Genomic DNA, 26,608 nt, shown 5'->3' with positions numbered 1-26,608 from the left:
AGAAGTGAGGCGGGATCGCCACTGCTCCCCCGGAGCGGGAAGGGCTTCCGCAGGCGTACGCCCTACCGGCTGCCGGATCCACACCTTGCCAGGATGCGGGCTGAAACCGGTTCCGCGCAAGGTATTAGAACCTCACGGAGTTGTTAGGCATAGCCCAACCCACAGCTCTGCAGATGTCTGCCAGAGAGGCGCCCTGAGCCAGTGCCCACGAGGGGTGTGCCTCACCCCCAACGGGCAGGGGCGAAAAGAGATCGGTATGCCCTAACGAGGGCATCCACTATCCAGTGCGTCAGCTTCTGTTTGGAGACAGCCCTCCTGTTGACCTCCGAAACAGACAAAGAGCTGCTCAGAGCTTCTGGGCTCTGCGTGCGGTCCAAGTAGAGGCGCCGTGCGCGTACTGGACACAGCACGGATAGGTTGGGTTCTTCCTCCCCGGTGGGGAGCGCCTGCAGGTTCACCACCTGGTCTCTCGGGAGAGTGGTGGGAAACTTGGGCACGTAGCCGGGGCGGGGTCTCAAGATAACGGGAGAATCCCGGCCCCGAGTTCTAGGCAATCTGTGGACACGGAGGGTGCTTGTAGATCCCCTACCCTCTTGGAGGTGAGCGCCCTGCGGAAAGCCGTCTTTATCAATACTGAGAAAGAGCTGCAATCCTGAGAGGCTCGAAGGGGGCGGGGCCTCTTGAGGCCCGCCATCTAGGTCGCAAGAGGGTACTGAGCGCGGTTAAGGTGGTCACCCTCTTGCTCCCCTTAGGAACCTAATGACCAGGTCGTGCTGTCCCAGAGGCAACCCAGCACTTGGGTCATGATGAGCGGCCGTAGTGGCTACATACATTCCCAGTGTGGAGGGGGAGAGGTTACTCCCCCGTCTCTCTTGAGGAAGGGACAGCTCGTACTTGACCGAGCAACTCCGCAGGTCTTCTAGCCTAGAAGAGCACCAGGACGAGAAGAGGCGCCACCTATGGGCGTATAGCCGCCCAGTGACCGAAACCCTAGCCTGAGTGACGTCCCAACCGGACCGGGGGTGGGTCACTCAGGATCTCCTCGTCCCGTCCAGACATGGAGACCAGGTTTTGCCTGGGATGCCGTAACGTGCCCCTTCCCCTGGGGAAGCGGCCAGGGGGGAGGTGTTGTCAGAGCCTCAGCTCCGAGAACCAAGTCCTGGTTAGGCCGAAGGGGCGTAACTAGTACCACTTGATGCTCCTCTTCCCTGGCCTTGCACAGGACCTGTGCAATGAGGCTCACTGGGGGGAAGCGTACTTCTGCTTGTCCCGCGGCCAGCTGTGCGCAAGGGCATCCGTGCCGAGGGTACCTCGGACAGGGAGTACCAAAGCGGACAATGGGTGGAGTCCGGGGAGGCAACAGGACCACCTGTGCCTGGCCGAACTGCCCCCAAATGAGCCGGCTGCGCGGGGAGGGAGTCGCCACTCTCCGCGAGGCGTCAACTGACGAGATAGCGCATTGGCTGTCTGGTTCAGGATGCCTGGGATGTGTGTGGCTCGCAGGGAGCTGATCACCTGCTGACTCCAGAGGAGGAGGCGTCGGGCGAGTCATGTTAGCTGCTGTGAGTGAAAGAATACGCCACAGGGGAGAGTCACTGCAGGAAGGGACTGTCCGCTGTCCACGTCGTAGATTCCAGCAGAAAGAATGATCACCCAGATCGTAGAGAAGCTCACCAGATGCGTAGGCTCTGAAGAACAAAAGGTGAATGAATGAGCACGCCGGCTTCCCTCTTATACCCAGACATCCGGGGAGGAGCCCGGCATGCAAATTTAATTCGCCAATTTTCATTGGCCTTTTCTAAATACTCAGAAGATGATAGGTTCTCAAGACAAACCCCATTCTGTCGGTTCGACACAACGTCGAGAGACCGACAGAAAGGGAACTCATGTTACCATGACAATCCTGTCGCGTGTTTACAAGCCACACACATTGCTTTCTATGAGTGAACGGACAAACGTGTCAGTGATATTTTATCTACTTTTAAGTTGCCACATGTCACTGATGTCTTACTTAATACCGGTACTTACAATGTCTTTATCTGCAGCTTTGCCTCATTCAGTGTGGGGTATTTCCATTGAAAACAAAATAAATCCATTACTCTCTCCCAGAGGTGGACAGTAACAAAGTACATTTACCTGAGTACTATACTTAAGTACACTTTTTGAGTATCTGTACTTTACTTGAGTATTTTTTTTCTGAGTAATTGTACTTTAACTTCACTACATTTGAAAGACAAATATCATACTTTTTACTCCACTACATTTATAAAAAGGTCCAAAAGTAGAAAATGGTTCCTATGCAGCGGGTTTTCCTGTGTACGCAATTTATCTGGCTTGCGATCTGCCAGGACCTTTTACTGTTGCCAAGTATTTCCGTTTTTTCTAAGCTCGCGGTTTTCCGGCAAGCTTTGTATGGCTATTTGGCAGATTTTTTTATGCAAATCTGCCAACTCTGAGATCTTCCCCGCTAAACTAATGTAAACGTAGGCGCTGCTACACCGTTGATAGCACTCTAAAAAGACAAATAGAACAATAAAAGACGAAAAAGGCACATGTTAAAGTGTGGTGTAATCATCTGTGGGTTACGATCAGTCAAAGATCGTAGAAACATTGTCATGAAAATGATCGGCATAATGGCTAAACGGTAAATAAGCATCACATACACCATGAGCTACGCGTGCGTGTTAACTTCTGATCTGCTGCTATATCATTTAAAGCGATTTGGAAAATTAATGAATTAATGTTTTTACTGAAGTAATTATAGTTGAAGTATTCCTGTTGAAATAAAAACAATAGAACCCTGCGCAAAATGACTGCTGCAGTGGGCAGCACATGTTGTGGCAAGAAGGACACAACGTCTCGTTCCCTCCATCAGGTTCCCTCCTCGTTCCCTGTCCGACCGACAGAAAGGGAATGTCTTGGTTACAGATGTAACCTCGGTTCCCTGATGGAGGGAACGAGACGTTGTGTCCCTCATGCCACAACACTGGCCGCCAACCCCAGCGGTCGGGGGAGGATGCTTTAGGCTCCTCAGACCAAAGGTGAATGAATGGCTTCCCTCTTATACCCGGACATCCGGGGAGGAGCCCGGCATGCAAATTTCATTCGCCAATTTTCATTGGCCTTTTCTAAATACTCAGAAGATGATAGGTTCTCAAGACAAACCCCATTCTGTTGGTTCGACACAACGTCTCGTTCCCTCCATCAGGGAACCGAGGTTACATCCGTAACCAAGACGTTCCCACCACCCTCCCATTTTGTTATTTTACCCGTGAAACCCCGTGACGCGATCACGGGTCTCACTCCCGAAAGCGGTCTGACCGGACCAACAGGGACCGGAGCGCCTTCGCGAATGGCCCCGGGGGGAAACAGGTGTGCTTATAGAAAACAATGTGTTTGGTGTTCAAAGACGAGAAACAGTAGTTTCTCATTCGCTTTGCGACCCTTCTTTCTTGGTAGGCTACTTTCACTTGTAGAAAGCAGTGTGTATGGTTTGTAAACACGCGAACGTTTTGTCATATGTGTTTTCGCGTATAGAAAACACAGAAAGCCTTTGTTAGGAGTTTGTTCGCTTATAGAAAACAATGTTCTCATTCACTTTATGTGACCCTTCTTTCTTATTTTGTAAGAAAGGAGACTAGCAGCTCATTTGCACTTATAGAGACACACACCAAAACAGCGCGTTTTTCCTCGCATGCAAAACTGGGCAACTAGAGCATGGTATAATAAAATATCTCTGGTGTATTTTGTGCTGAAACTTCACAGACACATTCTGTGGACCCCTATAATTTATATTACATTTGTGTAAAAGTAGAAAAAAAATCTCCCCTTTAAGACAGGTCACACATTCCTTTTAATCTGAGACTAGCCTTAAGCCTTGTCTGTGAAACTGGGCCTATAGGAGATATAACTGGAAACAAGGGGGCGGGGCCAAAGCACGAGACAGGAGGACACGTGACGTGTTACAAACCTGAAGTAGGGTAAACGCTTGTCCGGTCAATGCTCTAACTACACGGAACAGTTGCGGAGACCAGAAGAAGTTGTGAAGAAGAAGGCATGTAGCGCCCCCTTTATGCTGATTTGTCTAACATATATCAGACCTTATATATCAGATAATAAATAAATCGCTCAAAAAACTATGTTTTTGTAATGTTTGTTTTCCCTATTTTTACATCTCCCAGTAAACCATGAATAAATCGGACAACATATGCTACTGTTGTTTTTGGTAAATAAAATGAATGCCTGTGAGAAAACAAGCTGAATGAATGAATGAATGAATGGCTATGACAGCAGTAGGGCCGGAAAAAGTTTTCTCTACTTCCGGTCTGTCGCCATTTTGTGAAATAGGAGAATGTCATAACAAACAGCCACGTGTCTCCACACAAGACGCAACACACACACAAGACATGGTACTGTCATGACCCTGTCCACAAAACTAGAAAACTCCGGACAAGAAGGACAGGATCATGACAGTTCCAAACCTCTACATTTGGTTAAACACAAAGAAGGATATTTGGAAAAATGTTAGCAACTGAAATTTCTGAGGATCAATATACATGTACATGTTATTTTTAACTTATTTACAATGATTTATTTACTGTTTTACAATAAAAACTTACAGAAGCTGCTTAAACAAACAATAGCAGAAAAAAAACACTAAATGCTTAAATAAAAAAATGAAATTGTCATTAACTTAACAAACTTATGTTTGTGTCAATGTAATACCATATATTAATGACGTTTCAGATGCTTGAAAGAAAATAGCTGAGTTCATGATGTGCCAAACATTTGTACTACACTTTTTTTTATTTATACTACAGAACATACAGTATATATATAACCAAAGCTATAACCAAAGCTCTTTTAATAAATAATGAACTTTACCGTCAAGCTGCTTATTTTATTAAGAGCTAAATAAAAATAGTGAGTTAACTATTGTTGACACTAGACGGCGCTGTAATCAAGTAAATGAATTAGACAAATAAATAAGAGCACCATGGTCATCCAAATGTCTTAGAGACCCTTGCCTTGTCTAGTATTTTATTTTAGTAACCTGATTTTCACAATGCCTAGTGACCTCCATCTTATCTCCACAATTCAAAGCAGTGTTTTTGAAGGAGGAAGTGTACTTTACTGGAAATTGATTGGTATAGACAACTGATTTGAAACAGCACCTGTGTGTGCTGCGCAACCACCCAATTAGTGGCGTAGTGGAGAGGAGCACAGGCACACAGACCCCGTCAGCTGACGCTCTTCTCTAATGCACTGGGAACTGACATTGTTTTTAAAGTAGTAAGAACAGCGCTTGAGGCACAAACAAGCCAAGGACGGTTAGTAGAGAGAGATTGGCCCACATAATGCCTGAAAAAGGAGATTTTGGAAAGTTTGCAGGCGCAGCTGTTAGGCTTTATTCAAGGCAGAGCATGGACTTAACTACACAATGCATTCATTCATTGTGTAGTTCAGCTAGTTTAGTTGCATCATTGACTTCCATTGTATGGACACAAAACCACAGAGACATTTCTCAAAACATCATCTCGTGTTCCACAGAAGAAAGGGTCATATGCAGATTTTGAAAACAAGGATGAAAAAAATGACGACATCATTTTTTACTTCACATAACTATCCCTTAATGAACTGATCGATGGATAGCTAGATTATAAACACAGAAAATATACTATTGACATGCTGTTAATTTAATCATATCTCTTTAGTTTTATTCTGTAGAAGTAAATATTTGCTTTTTTTGTTCCCAGTAAGGTCATGTGCTTTCACCCCTGGTCTGACATCACCCTCCCCCTCATGCAGCCTGCAGAGATCCGGAGAGTGATTGACAAGTGGGCGGAGCTGATCGAAGAGCTTGGAATCACGTACACATGGGTGCAGGCACGTACATCCATTCCTAATACGCTCACCTCTGCTTTTGCTGCACTTATTACTTGACATTCACAAGGCAAACAGCTTATGTTATATTGCACAAAAATGTATTAAGACATACTCATCTTTAAAAATGAAGCACTGGGACGTGTATCAACTTAATGAAACATTTACACCATTTGTCGCCAGAAGACAGTTTCCCTCCAGAACTCATTGAGATCATTTAAACAAGTCAGAGGCAGGGACGCCGCTCGATTCGGTTTTGTCACAGTCTTCTTCATCAGCACTAATTGGATCAATTGTGAGATGCTCTAGAGTCAGGTGCTGATCAATGCTGGGCAATGCTGAGCCTTCCTACGGCTTCTGGAAACAGTAATGCCCCTTCAAGGGAATAATGAAGCACTTCAAAAGGTTGCTTGGATACAAATGCAGGGAATTATGATGTTTGTGCTGGGTTTCTAAAATTATCAGCGTGAGGTGAAGCGTCATCTCTGCCCTGTCACATTTCTGAATGTCACTGTCTGACAGTAAAGTCTTTTATGCTTGTCTGACTTGTCTGATAATAGTGGTCTCACCTGAAATTTTGTGTCCAAATATACTGGTGCAGAGCAGGACGAGCGTTTTAAATCCATTCTCATGAACTTGTGGAGCAGAGGAATGCTCGCTTTGGTCAGCTTCCATAGGAATGGATTGAAAACGCTCACCCTGCTCCGCAAGGGGCGTGAATACAACACTAGAACTCATTATAAAGTAGACAGAGTGTAAGATGATAATGAATCAAACTTAGTAGATTTGAATGTTTTGTATGGAGCTTGGCGCTGCACATTTTGCACTTGACTGTATTTTCATCAAGTATATCAAAATGAAAGCAGGCATCGCTGTGCACTTTCAATATGCCCTTCTGTGCTCCAGACTTGACTCTGGACAGCAATCTCTCGCAACACAACCAATGAAATCTCTGGGTACCACCCGAAATGCCAGCATAACCAATCATATAGAAAGAAAATGATTTTATTTAACAATTTAAATATATATTTACAGACCCAAACGATCATCGTTTTCATCATCGATCATCGCTGTCGTGTCCGAGTACTTGAGTACTTGTGCTCATCCCTAAATTGAGTTTTGATTCCCCTGTTCCCTTAGAAGACCAATCAAGCTGTTGAGACTTTCATACATAAACAATCTTTCTGACGATAGGCCATGCTGCCAAATATAGGTGGCCCCCAACTTATCACTGTGGTTTATGTAAAATATGTACCGTGTATATACAAACCCGATTCCAAAAAAGTTGGGACACTGTACAAATTGTGAATAAAAAAGGAATGCAATAATTTACGAATCTCATAAACTTATATTTTATTCACAATAGAATATAGATAACATATCAAATGTTGAAAGTGAGACATTTTGAAATGTCATGCCAAATATTGGCTCATTTTGGATTTCATGAGAGCTACACATTCCAAAAAAGTTGGGACAGGTAGCAATAAGAGGCCGGAAAAGTTAAATGTACATATAAGGAACAGCTGGAGGACCAATTTGCAACTTATTAGGTCAATTGGCAACATGATTGGGTATAAAAAGAGCCTCTCTGAGTGGCAGTGTCTCTCAGAAGTCAAGACGGGCAGAGGATCACCAATTCCCCCAATGCTGCGGCGAAAAATAGTGGAGCAATATCAGAAAGGAGTTTCTCAGAGAAAAATTGCAAAGAGTTTGAAGTTATCATCATCTACAGTGCATAATATCATCCAAAGATTCAGAGAATCTGGAACAATCTCTGTGCGTAAGGGTCAAGGCCGGAAAACCATACTGGATGCCCGTGATCTTCGGGCCCTTAGACGGCACTGCATCACATACAGGAATGCTACTGTAATGGAAATCACAACATGGGCTCAGGAATACTTCCAGAAAACATTGTCGGTGAACACAATCCACCGTGCCATTCGCCGTTCCCGGCTAAAACTCTATAGGAAAAAAAGAAGCCATATCTAAACATGATCCAGAAGCGCAGGCGTTTTCTCTGGGCCAAGGCTCATTTAAAATGGACTGTGGCAAAGTGGAAAACTGTTCTGTGGTCAGACGAATCAAAATTTGAAGTTCTTTTTGGAAAACTGGGACGCCATGTCATCCGGACTAAAGAGGACAAGGACAACCCAAGTTGTTATCAGCGCTCAGTTCAGAAGCCTGCATCTCTGATGGTATGGGGTTGCATGAGTGCGTGTGGCATGGGCAGCTTACACATCTGGAAAGGCACCATCAATGCTGAAAGGTATATCCAAGTTCTAGAACAACATATGCTCCCATCCAGACGTCGTCTCTTTCAGGGAAGACCTTGCATTTTCCAACATGACAATGCCAGACCACATACTGCATCAATTACAACATCATGGCTGCGTAGAAGAAGGATCCGGGTACTGAAATGGCCAGCCTGCAGTCCAGATCTTTCACCCATAGAAAACATTTGGCGCATCATAAAGAGGAAGATGCGACAAAGAAGACCTAAGACAGTCGAGCAACTAGAAGCCTGTATTAGACAAGAATGGGACAACATTCCTATTCTTAAACTTGAGCAACTTGTCTCCTCAGTCCCCAGACGTTTGCAGACTGTTATAAAAAGAAGAGGGGATGCCACACAGTGGTAAACATGGCCTTGTCCCAACTTTTTTGAGATGTGTTGATGCCATGAAATTTAAAATCAACTTATTTTTCCCTTAAAATGATACATTCTCTCAGTTTAAACATTTGATATGTCATCTATGTTGTATTCTGAATAAAATATTGAAATTTGAAACTTCCACATCATTGCATTCTGTTTTTATTCACAATTTGTACAGTGTCCCAACTTTTTGGAATCGGGTTTGTAATTGGCACAAAGAAGTACCCTATATCATAAGGGGAAAGATTAACCTTTGTGTTTTGGACTTGGTGGCATAGTGTAACATAGGATAAACCAGGCAGGCAAGGCGGCGGATCCAAAGATCGCCAGGGCAGAGCTGCAGAGTTCCAAGGTGAACCAGGCTGGTTGGGTGGCCAGGGCGGAGCAGGGAACCAGGGTGGCGCAGGGAGCCAGGGCGGAGCAGGGAGCCAGGGCAGAGCCGGTAACCATCTTGGCAGTGGCAGGGAGCTCAAAGGTGGCCATCTTCACCAGCAGCCATATCACCCTGTAGCCCAAGACTAAGCTAAGCAGGGTTGAGCCTGGTCAGTACCTGGATAGGAGACCTCCTGGGAAAAAATAGGTTGCTGCTGGAAGAGGTGTTAGTGAGGCCAGCAGGGGGTGCTCACCCTGTGATCTGTGTGGGTCCTAATGCCCCAGTATAGTGACGGGGAAAACTATAACTGTAAAAAAGCACCGTCCTTCGGATGAGAAGTTAAACCGAGTTTAACCCTCTGCCTCCTCTCCACCAATAAGCTGGTGTGTTGTGGGTGTTCTGGTGCAAAATGGCGGCCGTCGCATCATTCAGGTGGAATCTGCACATTGGTGGTGGTTGAGGAGATTCCCCCTTTGGTGAGAAGTGCTGTGCCAGCCACCATAGTGCTTCGAAAAGGATGGGTGGAGTGAGCCATTGGTTGCAATTCGCAACCTCGCCACTAGATGCCGCTTAATTTCATACATTTAAGGAATGTATTAGAATGCCTCATGCCAATTCTTAATTGGTTGTTTGCAATCACGTGGTTTTGATGACAAGCGATGTGCAGCTGGAGGGCAGCAAGTGATATTCTCCATAGGAATTCACTATCACAGTGGTTCTCAACCAGGGGGGCGGGGGCGCAGAGGTTCCCCAACCTTTGGAACTCGATCGCAAATGCACGGAGGAACGAGATTGCAAATTGACGGAGGGCAATGTTCCGTCTGAAGCTGCGCTCGTGAGCAGCCACGCAGACTCATTGTAGGACCTGCGCAGTGCAAGTTTAGGCTGCACACAAAAGCTTGATATCTACAAAGTAGGCAAACGTCCACTCAGGAAGCAGCAGCAATTGCCTGTTCATCATCTTAAGAAACAGGTAGATAATTTAAGTATGTTTGTCTTTCAGACTGTAATTTCAGAATAAGTGCAAGTCTCTCTCCCGATGAGTTCAGAGTGCGCGTGAAGGAAGTGGCGTGTAAATAAAGTGCCTTTTCATATATTTCTGAACTTGGATGGCTGTTTAAAGCTGTTGACAGTTATTAAAGATGTAAAGCGCTATTTTTGACAAATGACACTACACCGCATCTATATTATAAACTTCAAATAAACTCTCGCTCGTGTTAAAATCAGGATTGTTTCTTTTGGGTTTCTTTAGTTTTGATCTTTATAATCTTATCTCTTGAGATCAGTCTGTCATGTAAAGGTATTTTCTGCTTCTTCATATATAGTTTATATAAATAAATAAACTATTTCTAACATATTTTACACATTATCTTATCTATCCTCAATGTACAGTATGGGGCGGTGTCATGATTCTGCCTTCCTAGTCATGGTTTTTTCAGTCTGGTGGCAGAATCATGACAGACCCACGTGTTAAGGTCAGTTTATGGTTCTGCATAGGACCTACGCCGTAACCTACGGCGTAGCCTACGCAGAGCCGCGTACCCTGTGCGTACCCTACGCTGTAGCCTGATGCGCACCTCTCCAAAAATGTAACAACGCGTCAACTCAACGCGGACCCTACGCTGACCCTACGCGGACCGCAAGCGCTGTGATTGGTCGGTTTGGCAGCATCGTACTTCCTTCTACGCATTGCTGGCGTCTTCTTCTCTGGCGTCTTCTTCCGGCAAGTTCAGAGTCCACAAAAGAACAACATGGCGAGCATCGACATCTCTGGTTTCTAGCTTTTTGTTTAAGTGATTTAATTAAAAGTAACTGTTTTTCTACTTCGATCAGCTCCAACTCCGTTAAGATGCGATCAGCTTCCATCGCTTGCAAACACTAGCATACACACAAAACATCGGCGAAGAAGAGCAACCCGGGAAAACACAAAGAGCCAACTAGTGTTTCGGCGGTGTAATTGCAGTACAACGCATACTCTCAACGCAGAACCATAAATGTTCACGACGGCGTCGTCTACGTACGTAGGCTACGCCGTAGGTTACGGCGTAGGTCCTACTCACGACTATAACTTAAGCTCTAAGTGTGAGAAAGACATGGTATTGTTTATATATTGGAATGCCATGTGTCTCGTCTATGGCCCCGCCCCTCTCGTTTCCTTGTTAGCTTCCCTTCAGTGTGTCATTACCCACACCTGCCAATTGTTAATTATCCTTTGTTAGTCTATATAATATCCTGGTGTCTATTGTCCTGTGCTCGTTGGTTGTGCTTGTATGCCCTTGCTTTGTCTGCTTGTCATCCTAGCCTGTGAATTGTCAAAGTCAAGTAAGTCTTAGTAGTGTTTAGTTATAGTTTATGTCGAGTGTTTCCCAGTTTAGCCCAGTTTTGTCCGTCTATGTTCAGTCGTGTTTGAGTGGTTATCCTGTTCTCTTGATTTACCCCATCGTGGGTTTTTGTTTTGTGTTTTGTTTCTTTGTATTTAAATAAATCTTGTTTAACCCCTTCACTGCCTGCCTGCACTTGGGTTCTTCCCCAAACCGATCACGACAGGGCGGGGGGTGCCAGTTCTTTAAATGGGTTTACAGGGGGGCGTGACCATGAAAAGGTTGAGAACCACTGCACTTTCATAAACTCAAAATACCTATGTTTTGCGTTGTTTATGGCTGTTCAAATTGATCGAGCCATAAAACTCATATCAAATATAAACATGATAAAAGAAAAGTTTTATGTTCTCAGTTTGTCGCTGCCTTGAGCCATATTATTTGGTTTCTTGGGGGGAGAAACGCTTTACAAGAGATTTTTCACTTTTTATAAGGACTCGTTCTTTTAACAGCAGCTGTAGTGTTTATGACAAGTAATGTTGGGCTTCCCTGGTCGTTTTTTAGGTACATTAGGAAGTTATCCGACTCTGCCCCTCCCGACCGCAGATTCAGGTTTAAAAGTCACTTTTATCTCTGTTTTTCAGTCAATACTCGCATTTTCACACAACAACAACAACTTTTGCTATACAATAAAAACACAGATTTTTGATGATTTGAACAATCATAAACGACACAAAACAATCTGTATTTTTAAGTTTGTGAGAGTGTTATCATGGAGAAAATCACTTGCTGCCCTCCATCTGCACTTCGCGCAGTGCCGTGACAATGAATTACATTGACATTACTTTGGTTTTACTGCTTGCGCACAGAGAAAACCATTTGTCCAAAATCCTGTCTCCAATATCTGTAAATTAAATTTAAAACATGGGGCCACATTTACTCCTTCAGCAGGAGACAAATTATGTGTTGCTGGAAATTCGTTGTGACGTGACTGGTTAGGACATCTTAAAAGAACGGTGGGAAAAAATCCCACTGGCTGCAGTTGTGTGACAATAAATAATTAAAGACAAATGCACCCTTAGGCATCCTCTCGGTCCAATCAGAGAAACATATACTGTATAAGAATTCTGCTGCATTTCTTGCAGTCTGACCCACAAGAGAGTATTGGTTACCGACTCCTGATAAAACCGGTGGTTATCTCCTCTCTGTTAAACACATCAGCGCGCTTGCGATTTACAGACCCTGAAGAGCAGTGACTTGAGCCGAGTCAATATTTATCAAGTGAAGTAGTCAGGGACAGATCCTGCACCAATCCTTTTATATCACCCTTGAGGGAGATACCAGGAAGTCTTAAAACTCCTTCAACAGGATGTTACCTTCTAACCACGCTGTGTGCTCTGGTCTCCTCATGTGTCAATAACTGAGCATGTGTTGGGTCTGCACCTGACTGCTCGAAGCATGTTTGGGGCTGTTTTGTATGCTTGTGAAGTGTATGATGCGGCTTGTTATGTCTGGGATCCTTGACAGGATGTAATGTTTCTGTGTCTGTCTCTCTTGCGTTACAGATCTTTGAGAATAAAGGATCCACGATGGGCTGTTCAAACCCTCATCCTCACTGTCAGGTACTCTGTCACCTTGTCTTGATGTCACATCTTTCTCCCCCCTTTTCTTACCAATTAGTCTTTGCTCTGGTCATCTTACTGAGACTGAAAGACCTGGGATGTTTTTTCTTTCGGATTAAGACGCCTTGACTGCAGACTTTGACCATGTGCAATGCACCTTTTGAAACAGGAATAGGTCTTTAACTGTCACCTCACCAGAGAGACGCTTGACAGGATTGAGCTAATGCAAGCGGGATCTTAAAAACCCTGTAGACTCCAATTAGAGAACTACAGAGACGTTCCAGGAAAAGACACCCCCTCAACAATAAACCGCAAGTAAATCACTCTCACATCTAAGCTTTGGAGTCGGGAGGACCTGTCTTTGGAGGATTCTGTATTTATTTTTTGTTAAAAAATGGGAGGTTGCCGGGTTGGCAGTGGAGTAGAAATATATGACGCTTTCTTCAGTTTGATAGCTTTCCATGTAAATGATGTGTTTTAACAATGTCTTCGTTTTTCCCCTCTGACTCAGAGCTGCTTTTTTTCCATGCACACGTTTTAGTCTGACTTTCTGTCTCATCCTCATTTCCTCTGAGTGCTGGAAAGCTGTCACTGTCATGCCGCGACAGCACAGCAAGCCAATCTCACTGGGTCGGCCGCACACTGAGCACTCTCTTGTTGTTTTCGTTTATCTGTTGTAGTATAGTCATGTGTTCCACTAGGGGGCAGTGGAGGACCTTGAGTTGAATTAATGTAAAGCTCTTTTTAAAGGGGCTGTCACTAAACTGCTCATATTTTTCTCTTTAAACACCTCTCTATAATAAACCACACCTGAAGAGCATTGAGTTTTATAGTCATATCATATATTTATTGTTTACCACCTTTCATATCTCTCAGCTTTAACCAACCCGATTTCAGTGCTGACAAATTCTTTTATAGATAACAATAACTTATTAGCTTGTGGCTGATAATGTTATGTGGTTTATAAAAAGAAGTCATCCTTGCAATATTTTATCTTTGTAATAATATGTTTGTGTTGATGCAATGAGGAAGTATCAAAACATGATAACTCTGGTTCTATACCTATATCATTACAATGTTAATAGACAAATTGTAACATGGTTCATTTCCATCGTTGAACTGAATTGCAAAATTAAATAGGGCCCCTGCTGGTGTGTCAGGACATTACTATATGTTGGCTGGGATTTCTGATTATTTTTGTAATAATATGTTTGTGTTGATGCAATGAGGAAGTATCAAAACATGATAACTAGGCTACTATGTCATTACAAAGTTAATAGACAAATTGTAACATGGTTCATTTCCATCATTGAACTGAATTGCAAAATTAAATAGGGCCCCTGCTGGTGTGTCAGGACATTGCTATATGTTGGCTGGGATTTCTGAGTGGTTTCTAGATTGTTCCTTACTTAAATTGTCCAAGTAAAGAAAACCCATTACATGTTTGTGTGATATTCTGGTCCCTAGACATGCGGGTCAGAGTACTGTTAGTACCTGTTCTCAACAAGCTGTATGATCAGATTGCGTATGTCTGTAATAGTGCAAAAAAGTTATACATCATCAAAGCTAAATACATGGTATTCCGGTTGTATTTTAATCCTTAATCCTAAATATGTCCAATAATAATGGTGATGCTCGCTTAGGCAAACACTACTAATTATTGTTCCCGAAAGCCCACCATCCTCCTTTGTTCTGAAAACCAGGTGCCAAACCATTGGTTAAGCCAGAAACTGACAAATGGTTTACTTAAAGTTTTTATGCAGAAAATGACTTTACCTTTAAGGTATTGTATACCCAGGTGAACATTTTTCCCTTTCCAAACATTAATAGACCCTTAAGCACCTCCCACCATACTGTTTCCTTGGCAACAGCTCATCTATGGATCATGCCATGACAACAGATCCACCCCGCGCCCCAGTCTTTGCAGGACCTGATATCAATCATGATCCCCAAACATAAATCAACCTCCCAGCATACACACGCTCAGGACTCTGAAAGCGTCTCAGATAGAATCTACCGTAAGCTACTCTTAAGTTTCTCAAATGATGTTATCAACGACCAGGGCTGAATATGAGTAAATAAATGTGCCTCTCTCTTTGCGTGTGGCCCCGTGGAGAGACTGGAGCTCTGTGTGGCTTAGGTCTCTGTCAGTTGGCAGAAGACAAGTTTTACCCAGCATGCCCTGAGAGAGATGGATAAGCCGTGTGTATCTGTCAGCCCACCTTCACCGGGAGGTGCGTTGGATGAGAGTGTTTGCGGAGAGAAGCTGTCTGTGATCATCTGTGTCTCCGTGTCTGTCCCACGCTTTCTCATATCATCCATAACCACCACCCCTGAGCAAACAGAAAACATCAGCGCACAAACAGACTCTATCTGTTGAAATGCTTATTGTACAGCTTTTCTGCCAAATAATAATTTCAGCTTCAGACTCTTTTCAATTTAAGGGGTCTGGGTATTTCACATGGGCAGTGTTGCCAACTTTTTTCAATGGAAAGTAGCTAAAGCCTGCCCGAAAAGTCGCTAAATGTCGCCAGATGACGTCACATGCTAATTTGCATATCAGTGACGCCATCACGTAGTATCTGATAAAATAAGCGCTTCAGGTCTGCTTCATATCTCTACTCTCTGAGCTGTCGTATACAGTATTATATTAAAACAATACAAACAAATGCACAATAAATAAGGTTCTTAATCTCTTATTTTTCTGTTTCTGTTGGCAGACAACAAAAACTATGTAATAGTGAGTCGACCACTTAAAACTACACACCAGCAGTCACTTTCGTTGAACAGAGCTAGATTCCGTCTGTGTTCATGTTTATGCGTCCATATAGTCATCGCTTTTTAAATCATAAATGCTCAAACAAGGTCAGTGATTAGTTCTGGGAAACACTGTTTGTACATCCGTATCTCATTCACGTATCATTGCGGTCTGAACTGAATGTGCTGCTTCTCCCTGCCACTCACTGAACAGAGTAGACACAGAGAGAGGCGGTGCAGCGCTGGGAAAGCAAAGACTCGCTCTCGCGGGACAGTAGAAGTGAAGCAGAACGTTTCGCTAAGCTGCCAAGGCTTTTTCAGAAAGTAGCTAGATTTGTTGCTAGTCGCTTTTTGAAAAATAAGTTGCTAAAGGGGGGTGCACATGCACATGGGGCTATAGTTAGCCAAATTAAGACTCATTTAAGTGAACTTAAATTTAATATTGTTCTATTTTAGCTTTAGTAACTAGGTTTTGTTGGACCAGACGCCTCTGTAAAAAAACTGCAGGGTAAAATTAGCGCTGAAAAGACATAGACAGTTGTTTTTTGCGGCTGACCCATTTGTAAGACCCTTTCAGATGCAAAATGTATGGGAGGAGAGTATTTAAAATGAATCATACAACACGATTTGCTAACGTTTGCGCTCGTCACTTCCCAAGTCCCATCTGCGCTTTTTTTGCCCTGTTAATCTGCCCCTTAGTGTTTTTGTGATGGTCTTTGGTCGGTTTAAGTTTGTTTCTTGTATTAAGCCAGATGCTTGTAATCCACGTTTAGATCGTAAATTAAAATCAGTGTGAAAACATCCTCTAGAGCAGGGGTCGGGAACCTTTTTTAACCAAAGAGCTATTTTTCCAGTTTTGGTTAATTTATTTTTGCAAAAGAGCCATTGCAAAAACTATAACATCTTTCAATGTCTTCAATACTAATAACTTGATTTATGTCCACAGTTTCACTTTTGGTCGCTGTGGGGATCAATTGTTCTTTGCCTTCGACAAGAGAACATGTCCACAGACAAGGCAAAAACAGTGAAACAAACAAAACAGTGCATACATCTGGGCCTCTAAAAAATGTCCATGACTTTTAAACAACTTATAGGTTTACATTAGGCCTCCATTCAATTAAACTTCATTATATCTAACATATAACAATTTTAAAAAGTGCACACCGCGTTTCGAAAGCACACGGAGCTCTGCTCTCGCGGCACTTTGATGTCATACGCCGATCGGTCTGCGCAACACCTCATAAACGCGAACATAACTAGCGTCTTGCTAATAGCTTTGTAGTTCAGTTCGTAGAAGGTCAAGACACTTACATGCTGGCATTGCAACTCTGTCAACATTGACAGCTGTATGGACTTCATATGCGAGAAAGACTGCTCACACGGAAATGAGGAGCAACACAGCGCATCCATACTGACGCATCGCAGTTTACTTCCATGTGTTTTTAAAACTTTTTACATGTGATTACGTAGCGCGGCAACAAGTTCTGTATCATACGCCACAGAGAGCCGTAACTTTCAATAAAAGAATGACGCTAGCTCTTCTAAAAGACCTCGCGCTCTGGGTAAAAAGCACATGAATTGGGAGCCTGTTGGCCTTCGATATGATGCTGGGCTGCCGGCGCGAGAGGTTACCATATAAACGTTGTTTGCCATTGATCTGTGTCATGACGCGGCTTGCGCATAGAACTGCATGCGTGTATTGGCCAGGACAACCTGAAATATTCATATATATTATGATGTTTTTAACGATCAAATGTTGGTGAAGGGTAAGATATTTTTTATTTGAGCCACGTTCGCCACAGGTTCCCGACCACTGCTCTAGAGGAACATCTTAAGCGTGACTTATTTCTTGAAGGCACCCGTGTGTAATACTCTAAAAGAGTATGGTTAAATAGAAACTGGTTGAAAGAAAGTGAAAATTATGCTGTCAACATAATTTCATAAATTGAGCATGATACATCACAATGCTCAAATACTATATAAACCGAGTAGGAAAGCATAAGATTTACAGTTTTTAAGAATAATCATGACACATTATTTCCACAAATGTGATATACTGTATATTACACTTAACAGCTTTTGATCTGGCTTCCAACCAGTTTACTTCTGACAAATTAAATAAATTGAGGGACAACAAATGTAATAACAAAATTGGCATTTCTTTGATTTAATTTACAAGCACAAAAATAAAATCCAGTCAAGATCCTCTGAAGAATATTTTCAAAAAGGACCCACAAGAATATTTCTTGATTTGTAACGATGATCCCATTCCCAAAAGTTAATACAAATTTGAAAATCCTCATCTTTTATTCATACTGGCTCAAATGTAATAGGTGACAAAAATTGTTGAAAAAATTGAAATTGAAAAAAAAACTGGAATAATTAAAGGAATAGTTCACACAAAAATGAACAGTTAAATGTTATTTTTTGTTGTCTGAAGCAAAATGATGAATATTTGTAGCTTTTTTGGCAAAACCACGTTTATGATGGATATATTTAATAAAAGTGATATTTAAGTGACACATTATTATAAAAACAACTTCATATTCATGACAGGAAGGTGAGTTATTTATGAGAGATGTTTCATTTTCGGCTGAACTATTCCTCTAAATAGTGAAGCTACAGTGTGCAGAATCTTTCACTAAATAATTTATATTTTATTGTAAAGGATGACAAAATCAGCTTACCGTTGACGATAGACACATAAAACTGGCATGAAACGGTCCCTTGTAAATATTGTGCCTGACGCATTTATTTGAAGTCCAGATCTTTGCCCACCTCACCTACTTTACCTGTCTGTCACCAAAGCAAGCTTGTCATAACATTATTATACTGAGCAAGTCCACCAACCAAAAATGATCTAATGATTGCATCTCTCATTCACACAGCTTGTTTACAGTGTCATTTTACCTAGCAATTTCAATAGCATCGGTAGCTGTGACATGGCAATAAGAAAATTTGCTGGTCAGTGGTGATGTGATTCGAACTTAAGCTGATATGAAGAGTCGAGTTGCTGCTCACCACAGGTTCTCTGGTGAGAAATAAATAGTAGGTATGTGTGTCAGGAAACGTCAATCATCTGAACCATCTGTTAAGAAAAGACCAGGAACCGAAATGTTCAGTAACTCGCCTCTGGTTATTTTTTTTTTAAAGATGCAACACTTTTTAATATCTCTGATGTTGTCACCGCTAGCGTATTTAGCGGCCTTGGGTTGTTTTGTTTTGCTAGGTGCATCATTCTAGAGACTGATGGAGTGGCATTTTTTTTCTGTAGGTTCATAGGTGCAGTCTCCAGGGCTGAAAGACAGGTGTGTGACTGGGCGATTAGATTCCCCATCTATAGCGCTCTGGCTGTCCCTAGCTCAATGGATGCCCCCTTCATCACTGCTGACATTCAAATCAGTGGCTAGAATACTGAGGAGCTCTCCGACCAGACACACGCGGCTCGTTTTAATTCTGCCAGGCCGGAATTATCTTTTGAAACAGAAAGAGAGACCAAGATGTGCTTTATGATTTTGCTCCCGCAAAGGATTCTTATTACAATTTAGATATTTAATTAGAAATCTTTGGAAAATGAGTTAAAAGAGAGTTTTTCTTTTCTATTGCCATCTAAAGGGACTCAATGTTTAATGCATAAGCACACTCGCCTCATTTTCAATAGCTTTCCACACAAAGTGCTTACCTGTGTGAACTTTTCTAGCCTCAAAGGTTGCGTCCAGCTCAGAGGGAATAGGTCTGTCATTAAATACGCATAACTAAAGGACTTCATGTGAATGATGTGAAAGCAATTATGAAAAAGATGATAGCGAGAGGGCTTTTTTAAGTGGCCATCACTTCACCGTGTAGAACCTGTTGACTTGCTGTAGCTAAACACCCCATGGGTTTCTAGACTGACAGCCACTTGCAATGGTGAAGCATCTGGAAGTCATTAATTTTCAAAGGGCCTCATATGTGAAACACAAGCGGAAGGGGTTTCTCTGAAGGTTGTTTGGCAAACCATTTTAAAATTCCAAAAGTATCTTTACTGTCTTTACTGAAGTGTTAATATCTTCACACTCTACATTAAAATGGACAATAATGTATGTATATGATGTATAGTCATAATTTGGTTAGCCTTAATGGTTAATGTGGGTATATATTTCCTGTAGCTCAGTGGTTAGAGCACGGCACTAGCTACGCCAAGGTCGTGGGTTCAATCCCAGGGGATTGCACATACTTAGAATCAAATGGTATAATGCAAGCGTCTGCCATATGCGTAAATGTTGGGGTGGTCTTTAGCTTACTGGCTTAGCTCTGTGGCTTAGAAGATAGACTTACCTTGTTTATGTCACAGTAAGTGTTTTTAGTTTAGTTGGGTCACATCACATCGCATTTGATTGACAGGGTTCCTGTACAGTGTTCACTGTTTCTGTCTGTGCATGAGATATACATTGAAAGTTGACAACAAGTGCGTCATCAAGTAAGAGCAATGACAGGGTTGATATACCCAATGCATATTGAAAGGTAGGCTACTTTCAAATTCTACATTCTATTCGTTAAGTAAGGGAGAATGTACTACAGCCAGCCGGTTATTATTGCAGAATGGACCCTGACAGGGTAATCAGGATCCGACGCAAAACTTATTACACGGCTACTTACTCATGAATGAAATATTGATTCGAAATATTTTATTAGCTCATTCGTAACGATTGCAGACCTTCCTTTCGGTTTTAAGGCACGACGCGAAGTTCCGCATGACGAACATGCAATTTGTTGTAATAATTCGTAAATATAATCTTATGATTTATTAATTAGGCATATGTATATTTAATTTATGTGCAATATTAAATTGCGCTGGTCAAGATGAGTGTACCCAGATGACCAGTTATTAGTTTTGAGCGGTTGCTATCAGGGATTAACAGACCTTGGAATGTTGTGGGTGGCCAATCACAACCAAGCATTGCAGAGCGCTATGCAATAACAATATGAGCAATACGTTTTTATAACTTTTTCTACATTAATCTTTGTTCATTTAAGTTAATATAAATACAGCTATACTTTTCAGTTAGTTCACTAACTAAAATCTGCGCAGAGGTGTAAAGTAGGATACTTGAGTATTTTTTGTCAAGTACATTTAAAGTATCTTTATCAGAATTATAAAGCGTATATTATATTTTTTACATTTCATGAAATATGTTTTTTTACGTGTTTTTACCTTTAGTGCTTAAGTACATTAAAAATCTACTATCTAAAACTAAGAAAGTGCTATGACTTTTAATTTGTAAAAATTGACTTGTATTTTTCAAATGAAGTTGAGTAAAAAGTTTGATATACAGTATGACATGCTTTATAATGTACGGAAGTAACATTTTTCCAAAGTAACAACACTGATACAGTAAAGATACTTCATCCTTGAGAGTTAAATATTCAAGTACTTTACACCTTTGATTGTGGGTTAACTAATGTTAACAAATACAACTTTTGATGTATTAGTTAATGTTCAAATTTACATTAAGTAATACAAATAAATGCTATGGCTCTCAAATAAAGCATTATTGTAAAATGTTACCTTTAGTGCTTGTTTCAATGATCAGCAGCATTTTCATTTTGTTGTGTTGCATTACTCACTTGCAGTATAAGCACAATAGGCCTTATTTATGAAACATACACAACAGATTTGTCAGTAACTAGTTCATGAATCTGTTTCCGTTGTTTCATTGAATTGAATGTGACAATTTACGAAGGAATGGTTTTCCAAACGATTTACACAGTAATTCGTTCTGCTCGTGTTTCAGGAATAAGAGCCAATGTTATGCACTAGGCAAATCCTAATTGAATCTCTGTTAACATCTTCTGTTCATCTGCTTTTAATGCAGACCCAGGCAACTGCGAGACACCACTGTAAAAATCTACCTTAAAAATGATGAGGTGAATCGAGATGTGACGCATGAGCAATGATTTGCTTTCCTTTCAAAATCCTTCATTTTCAGAAGTCCAAGCTCAAGCTCAGACAATTTGACGGATCGCCTCAAAAATCAGAATAAACATGAACAAAGTTCTGGTCTGTTCCAGATGTGGGTGGAAATGGGACTGATTCCCTAGTCCAGGAGTCTTTAACTAAAATTGCTTGAGGTCCAGTAAACGAACCCTCCTTACCAGCCGAGGTCCGGACAATTAAATACCTAAAAATATGAATAGATGGTTTTTCATATCTATACGATGGCATAACAATGTCTGACAACAATATAATGAAGGAAAATGTGCAAAATGCTCCAATTTCTAAACCTGCACTGAACATGCATTCATTTCAACATTAACAGCTTTAAAAGAAAACTAAAGTGTTGTTTTCTGCTGAACTGAGATGAACAAATAGCAGCATCAAGTTGTGACTGATCATCCTCTGATAACATTTCGGCTTTTCTTGTGGCTGTTGCAGCTGAAAGGGGGGTTTGTTTCATATTTTCTTTTAGTTCATGTCTTTATTTTCCTTCTAAAAGTGTTTCACATGCAGACCTCCATGCACTTTTTACTATTTTCCCATCAGTAAAGGGCTTGTTATATTTTCCTAGGATCCACTGTATTCTTAGTGAACATTCATATGCTGGTTGTTGGGTGGTAAGTGAGTGAGGAAGGACCCGTGTAGATCGCTCCTACTGGGCTTTTAGCTAATATATTTTCCGTGTCCTTACCTCGGACTGCTGCGGGTACGTTTCTTCAAAGTGTCTATGTCTAATTTCATAATGCCGTTTAAGGTTTCCACTTTTGACAACCGCAACCGACTCCGAGCAAATGAGAGTATGAGACAAACCGGCCTTGTGCATGTCGATGCAGGAAGAATGCAAATCTCTCGACCCATTCATCTCGGAAAACATGGTTTTCAGCGTCAACTTTTATAACTTTTGAAAAGGACATTGTTTTTCAGTCACGGACAGTTACATCTGTCTGCGCGCTGTGCAGCGAGTCTGTCGTGGCTCTCTTCACTCCACACTGTAAAAATTAAAGGTACTTTGAGGAACCATTTGGTGTTCTTCACATTGCCACGCCGGCGGAACCCTCAGGGGAAACTCAAGGCACCGCTTAATGAAGGGCGGTTCTCTGAGGAACCCTCAAGGCTTCTTGGGGATCCCTTTCATTAAAATGGTCTGGAACCATCTTGGGTGCTTCAAGGCACCATTTCACTGTTTATATTTGCTATTCACAATATTTTAATAAGCAAAAATACTAAATCAAATACAACAGTTTATTGATAAACAACAACAATTTACATTGAATAAATATTTACAGAATGGTCAATATTGAACATTACCATTCTAAATTCATGAAATCACATGTATAATTAATATTGTGTTTGGTGATATTGTTATAAATGAAAAGTCTTTATCTTAACAAAACTAACCAAATAATTTGCCTTAATTTTAAATATAAATACAGAAATATTTCAGGTACTTTGTACAAATGTACAATTGTAAAAAAGTCCAGCAAAAACGTAGTGTCTCATAGCAAGGCCTACACCCATGGTAAAGTTGTAATTTGCCAAAAAGCAAATCCTTGCGAGCTAGAGAAAACAATGCTGTTCTCTCCAAATGGGTTTCCTGCTAGTACCAGGTGGTGTGAGGATCCATGTAGTCAAAGTAAAAATTATTTCTATAGTACATTTCACAATTTTGCATTGCTAAAGTAGATATGTATTTATGGCAAAAAGAGAACAGGAGCTGCGCCTGTTGGCCTTAGGTGTCCCAGGCAGTGCAAGGATGAGCATCAGGGTGGGCCGGGTCTGTTGGCCTTGGGTGTCCCTGTGAATAAGACATGGAGACCAAAAAGAGGGATTTAGATAACGTCTCATAAAATATTAAATTTAATAATTTAGCACATCACAAATTGGTTTACAAATGTAACAATAAACAAAATATTACAATGCCTGGAAGTCACTGTTTTGGTCTATGGTTAAGGAGTACAATAGGCTATTTATAGCAACAACTGTAATAATCCACTTTAATCAGATTTTCCATTGTCAATGAGTATTTTTACATGTGCAAATATAACAAATAACATAATAATAAAAATATCACAATAAATATAATACTTACATTTTTTTGCTGCTCAACTGGAAAATACTGAAAATTCTGAGTTAAAAGGATAAAAACAGAACTGAATGATACAAATATTTAATTACAGACAATTTATGTGGGAAAACCAAGTTTTTAACTTAACTGTAACATGGGTGGGAAAACCAAAGTCCGCATGCTTTTTGTCATAAAGTGATCGGTCTGTGCAGAGCTGGAAAAAGTTAAACACACATACTAATGAAAGCGCCACATGACACATGCCTTGACGCTGAGACATTGGGCCAACAGCGCCACAGTACTGTGGAGGGCGAGACTGCACAATAAACACACAGAGCAGCTGCAGTTTGTTTGGATGGAAAGCACAACAACGTTTACATTTTCAAAAGATTTCAGTGACTTAGGATCTACTTATACAGTAGAATAAAAATGTTTATGTATAATATATTAATATAATTAATTATATAATACAAATAGTAAGAAATATAAAATAATCAAAAAAAATTCTAAATAACATTTAGCCATTTCTAATCATGTGCATGATTTTAAAATGTGTGTTCACTTAGCAGGGGCCAAAAACCAAACTTTGGACTATTCTTATTCTCATAAAACATCAAAATGATCAGACACTAAAAATCCCTATTTCATGCAGAATTTTTTGGGGTTCCTCTAGATACTGTCTTGTACAAGAGAGATTCTCCAGGAACCACTTACAAGTTTACAGATCTTACAAGAATCATTTTTTAGAATTTGAGTTCCTTCAATAACCCGCAAAGCACTTTGAGGTTCCAGTGTAGTGAAAAGGTGACTCCAGAACTTCACAACTGAATGTGGGGTTATTCAAGAATCTTCTAGGTTCCTGGAAGAACCACAAAGACTATAGATGGTTCCACCATAACCCTTCTATTGAGAAAAAGAGCTTTGGAGCACTTAAAATACAGTTTAAGGTTCTTTGAGTAAACAACAGGATATTTGAGGCACTTTTTCTTTTTACTGTGCACGATGTCTGAATGTAGCAACAGTGCGCAAATGTTAACTGTCCGTGGCGCCGTAGGACCCAAACTGCTACTGAGCGGACCTTGATGTGCCTGCTATAAATTTGTTTGTAAATTTGTAGAAAATAATGTTAGGCGTTCATTTATTTATTATGTCAAAAGGTTTTGAGGTCCGGACGGACGCATCTCGCGATCCGCATTCGGACCGGAGTCCGCTAGTTGGTGACCCCTGCCCTAGTCCCTTAAAAAGCATTTTCAACTCCGATTTTCTTTTCTTTTTACTGCATTATAAAAAGGAACTGCAGGACAACAACACATTGAGTTCCTAAATTAGACAGCAATATTACATTTAGTTTGTTAGTGATCTAATCAGTTACTTCAGTTTTTCAGAAAGTTTTAACCCTAATTTCAAATATTTCATAGCATGAACAACGTGACTGTAAAGTTTTCTCTGATCACCATTTAGACTTAAAGTAAAATGGACCCATGTGCTGTCTTGATCAGTTCCTGGTCTTATTGTGCACAATTCGTGGTTTATTTTAGCCTAAATAAGGAATGTTTGTCTTTCTTAATAACTTTCTTAACCTCTAAAATACCTTTCCTTTTCGGCTGACATCACTAATCTCTGGTACTTTTTTGCCCTTTCAACCATCTAGTTCTATTCTGGTTTGTAACACACACTTTTGATGATCCAGTCCACTCTCGTGAGATAAAAAGTGACCCTCTATATTGTTTATTACTCATTTTGACTTTAATTTGACCAAACAGATTTGAATGTTTTACAGATGAAAAGCTATCCATCAAAAGTGATCAATGGTTCCGAAGTCAGAGAATCTGATGGAGGTACATATTCGATTCCATATGTGTGCTTCTTCAAAAAGTGTGGAGGTACTTTTGATAACACTCTGTAACCTCAGAACTTGTCCCGGTTCTCACAGAAAGGATAATGCATATAGCCAATGAGCTCATTTTCACGTTTGCTTATTATTTGTGACAGCAGGCAAACATAAATTTGTCTCATGATTATAACAACTGCTCCCTCGAGTATAATGATGGATTATCAAAACGTACATAACAATTACAATTAGCCTGTCGTTGAATGACTGTGAGCTTTAAACTTTTTCAACAATACTACATTCGTCAGCACTGGCCAGCTCACATGCAATGTTCATACTGGCATTTGGAGTCCACATATCATAACAGATCTCCAAATGTTATTTATGAAGCTTGACCTTCGCCGTGAAAGAAATACATTTGTTCCAAATGTTTCATTCTACTGTCATCTGTGTTTCCCACAATGAACTGTGAGTTTACGATGCAAACGCTCATAGCATTCACTCTAAACAATTATGGTTCTTAAAAGATCTTTAATGATGGTAAAGGTTCTATTTAGAACCATGTCTTCTGAAGAACCCCTTTTCAGCTGAAATGGTTCTTTGTATTGGGAAAGGGTTCTTTATTCCCGTCTTTTTTGGTTTAAAGTAAATCAGTTATTTAGAAGCTGCCTAAATAACTCCTGTCTGAACTCCTGGCAGCTCCTGATTGGTTGTTTGTCCTGAATCAAAGTCCTGATTTAACAGTCCTGCTGAGGTGCCTGCAGGCTGATACACCCCACAGGTAAGCTTCAGACTGTTTTTAATCATATAGTTGTGTATTAAATATGTTTTTTTTTATAATTTAAGATATTCTATGGTTATATAATTTATGGGAATCTGCTTTACCAATTATTTAGGATAGTTAAAATGTATATACTCTACTTAATATTTAAAACAAATATTATATTAACAATATTATCCTAGCATCAATCATTATTTGCTTCTACTGGTTGAACTTCCATAAACCATTTTTCTAAAATATTTTCATGCACATTATCTTGATGTTTCTTCAACAGTATGTTTTAGAACTTGTATTTAGGTTTATTTATTGATATTTCAGAGTTTCGTATATGACCTTGTGCTGGGAGTG

The 26,608-nt window shown here is 40.9% G+C and overlaps 1 protein-coding gene across 6 annotated transcripts in view; it reads left to right on the top strand.

The window, feature by feature from the left end:
* galt (galactose-1-phosphate uridylyltransferase) overlaps nt 1–26,608 on the top strand; it is a 161,480-nt gene that overhangs the window by 8,999 nt on the left and 125,873 nt on the right. For all 6 annotated transcript variants that reach the window (XM_057320543.1, XM_057320541.1, XM_057320544.1 and 3 more), the window contains 2 exons: nt 5,757–5,886; nt 12,793–12,849. In XM_057320543.1, coding sequence (XP_057176526.1) covers nt 5,757–5,886; nt 12,793–12,849 — 187 coding nt within the window. The remainder of the gene's footprint in view (nt 1–5,756; nt 5,887–12,792; nt 12,850–26,608) is intronic.

The sequence above is a fragment of the Triplophysa rosa genome, linkage group LG22 (assembly GCF_024868665.1).
Source record: "Triplophysa rosa linkage group LG22, Trosa_1v2, whole genome shotgun sequence".
NCBI lineage: Eukaryota > Metazoa > Chordata > Actinopteri > Cypriniformes > Nemacheilidae > Triplophysa > Triplophysa rosa.
This window is presented reverse-complemented; position numbering and strand designations above follow the sequence as displayed.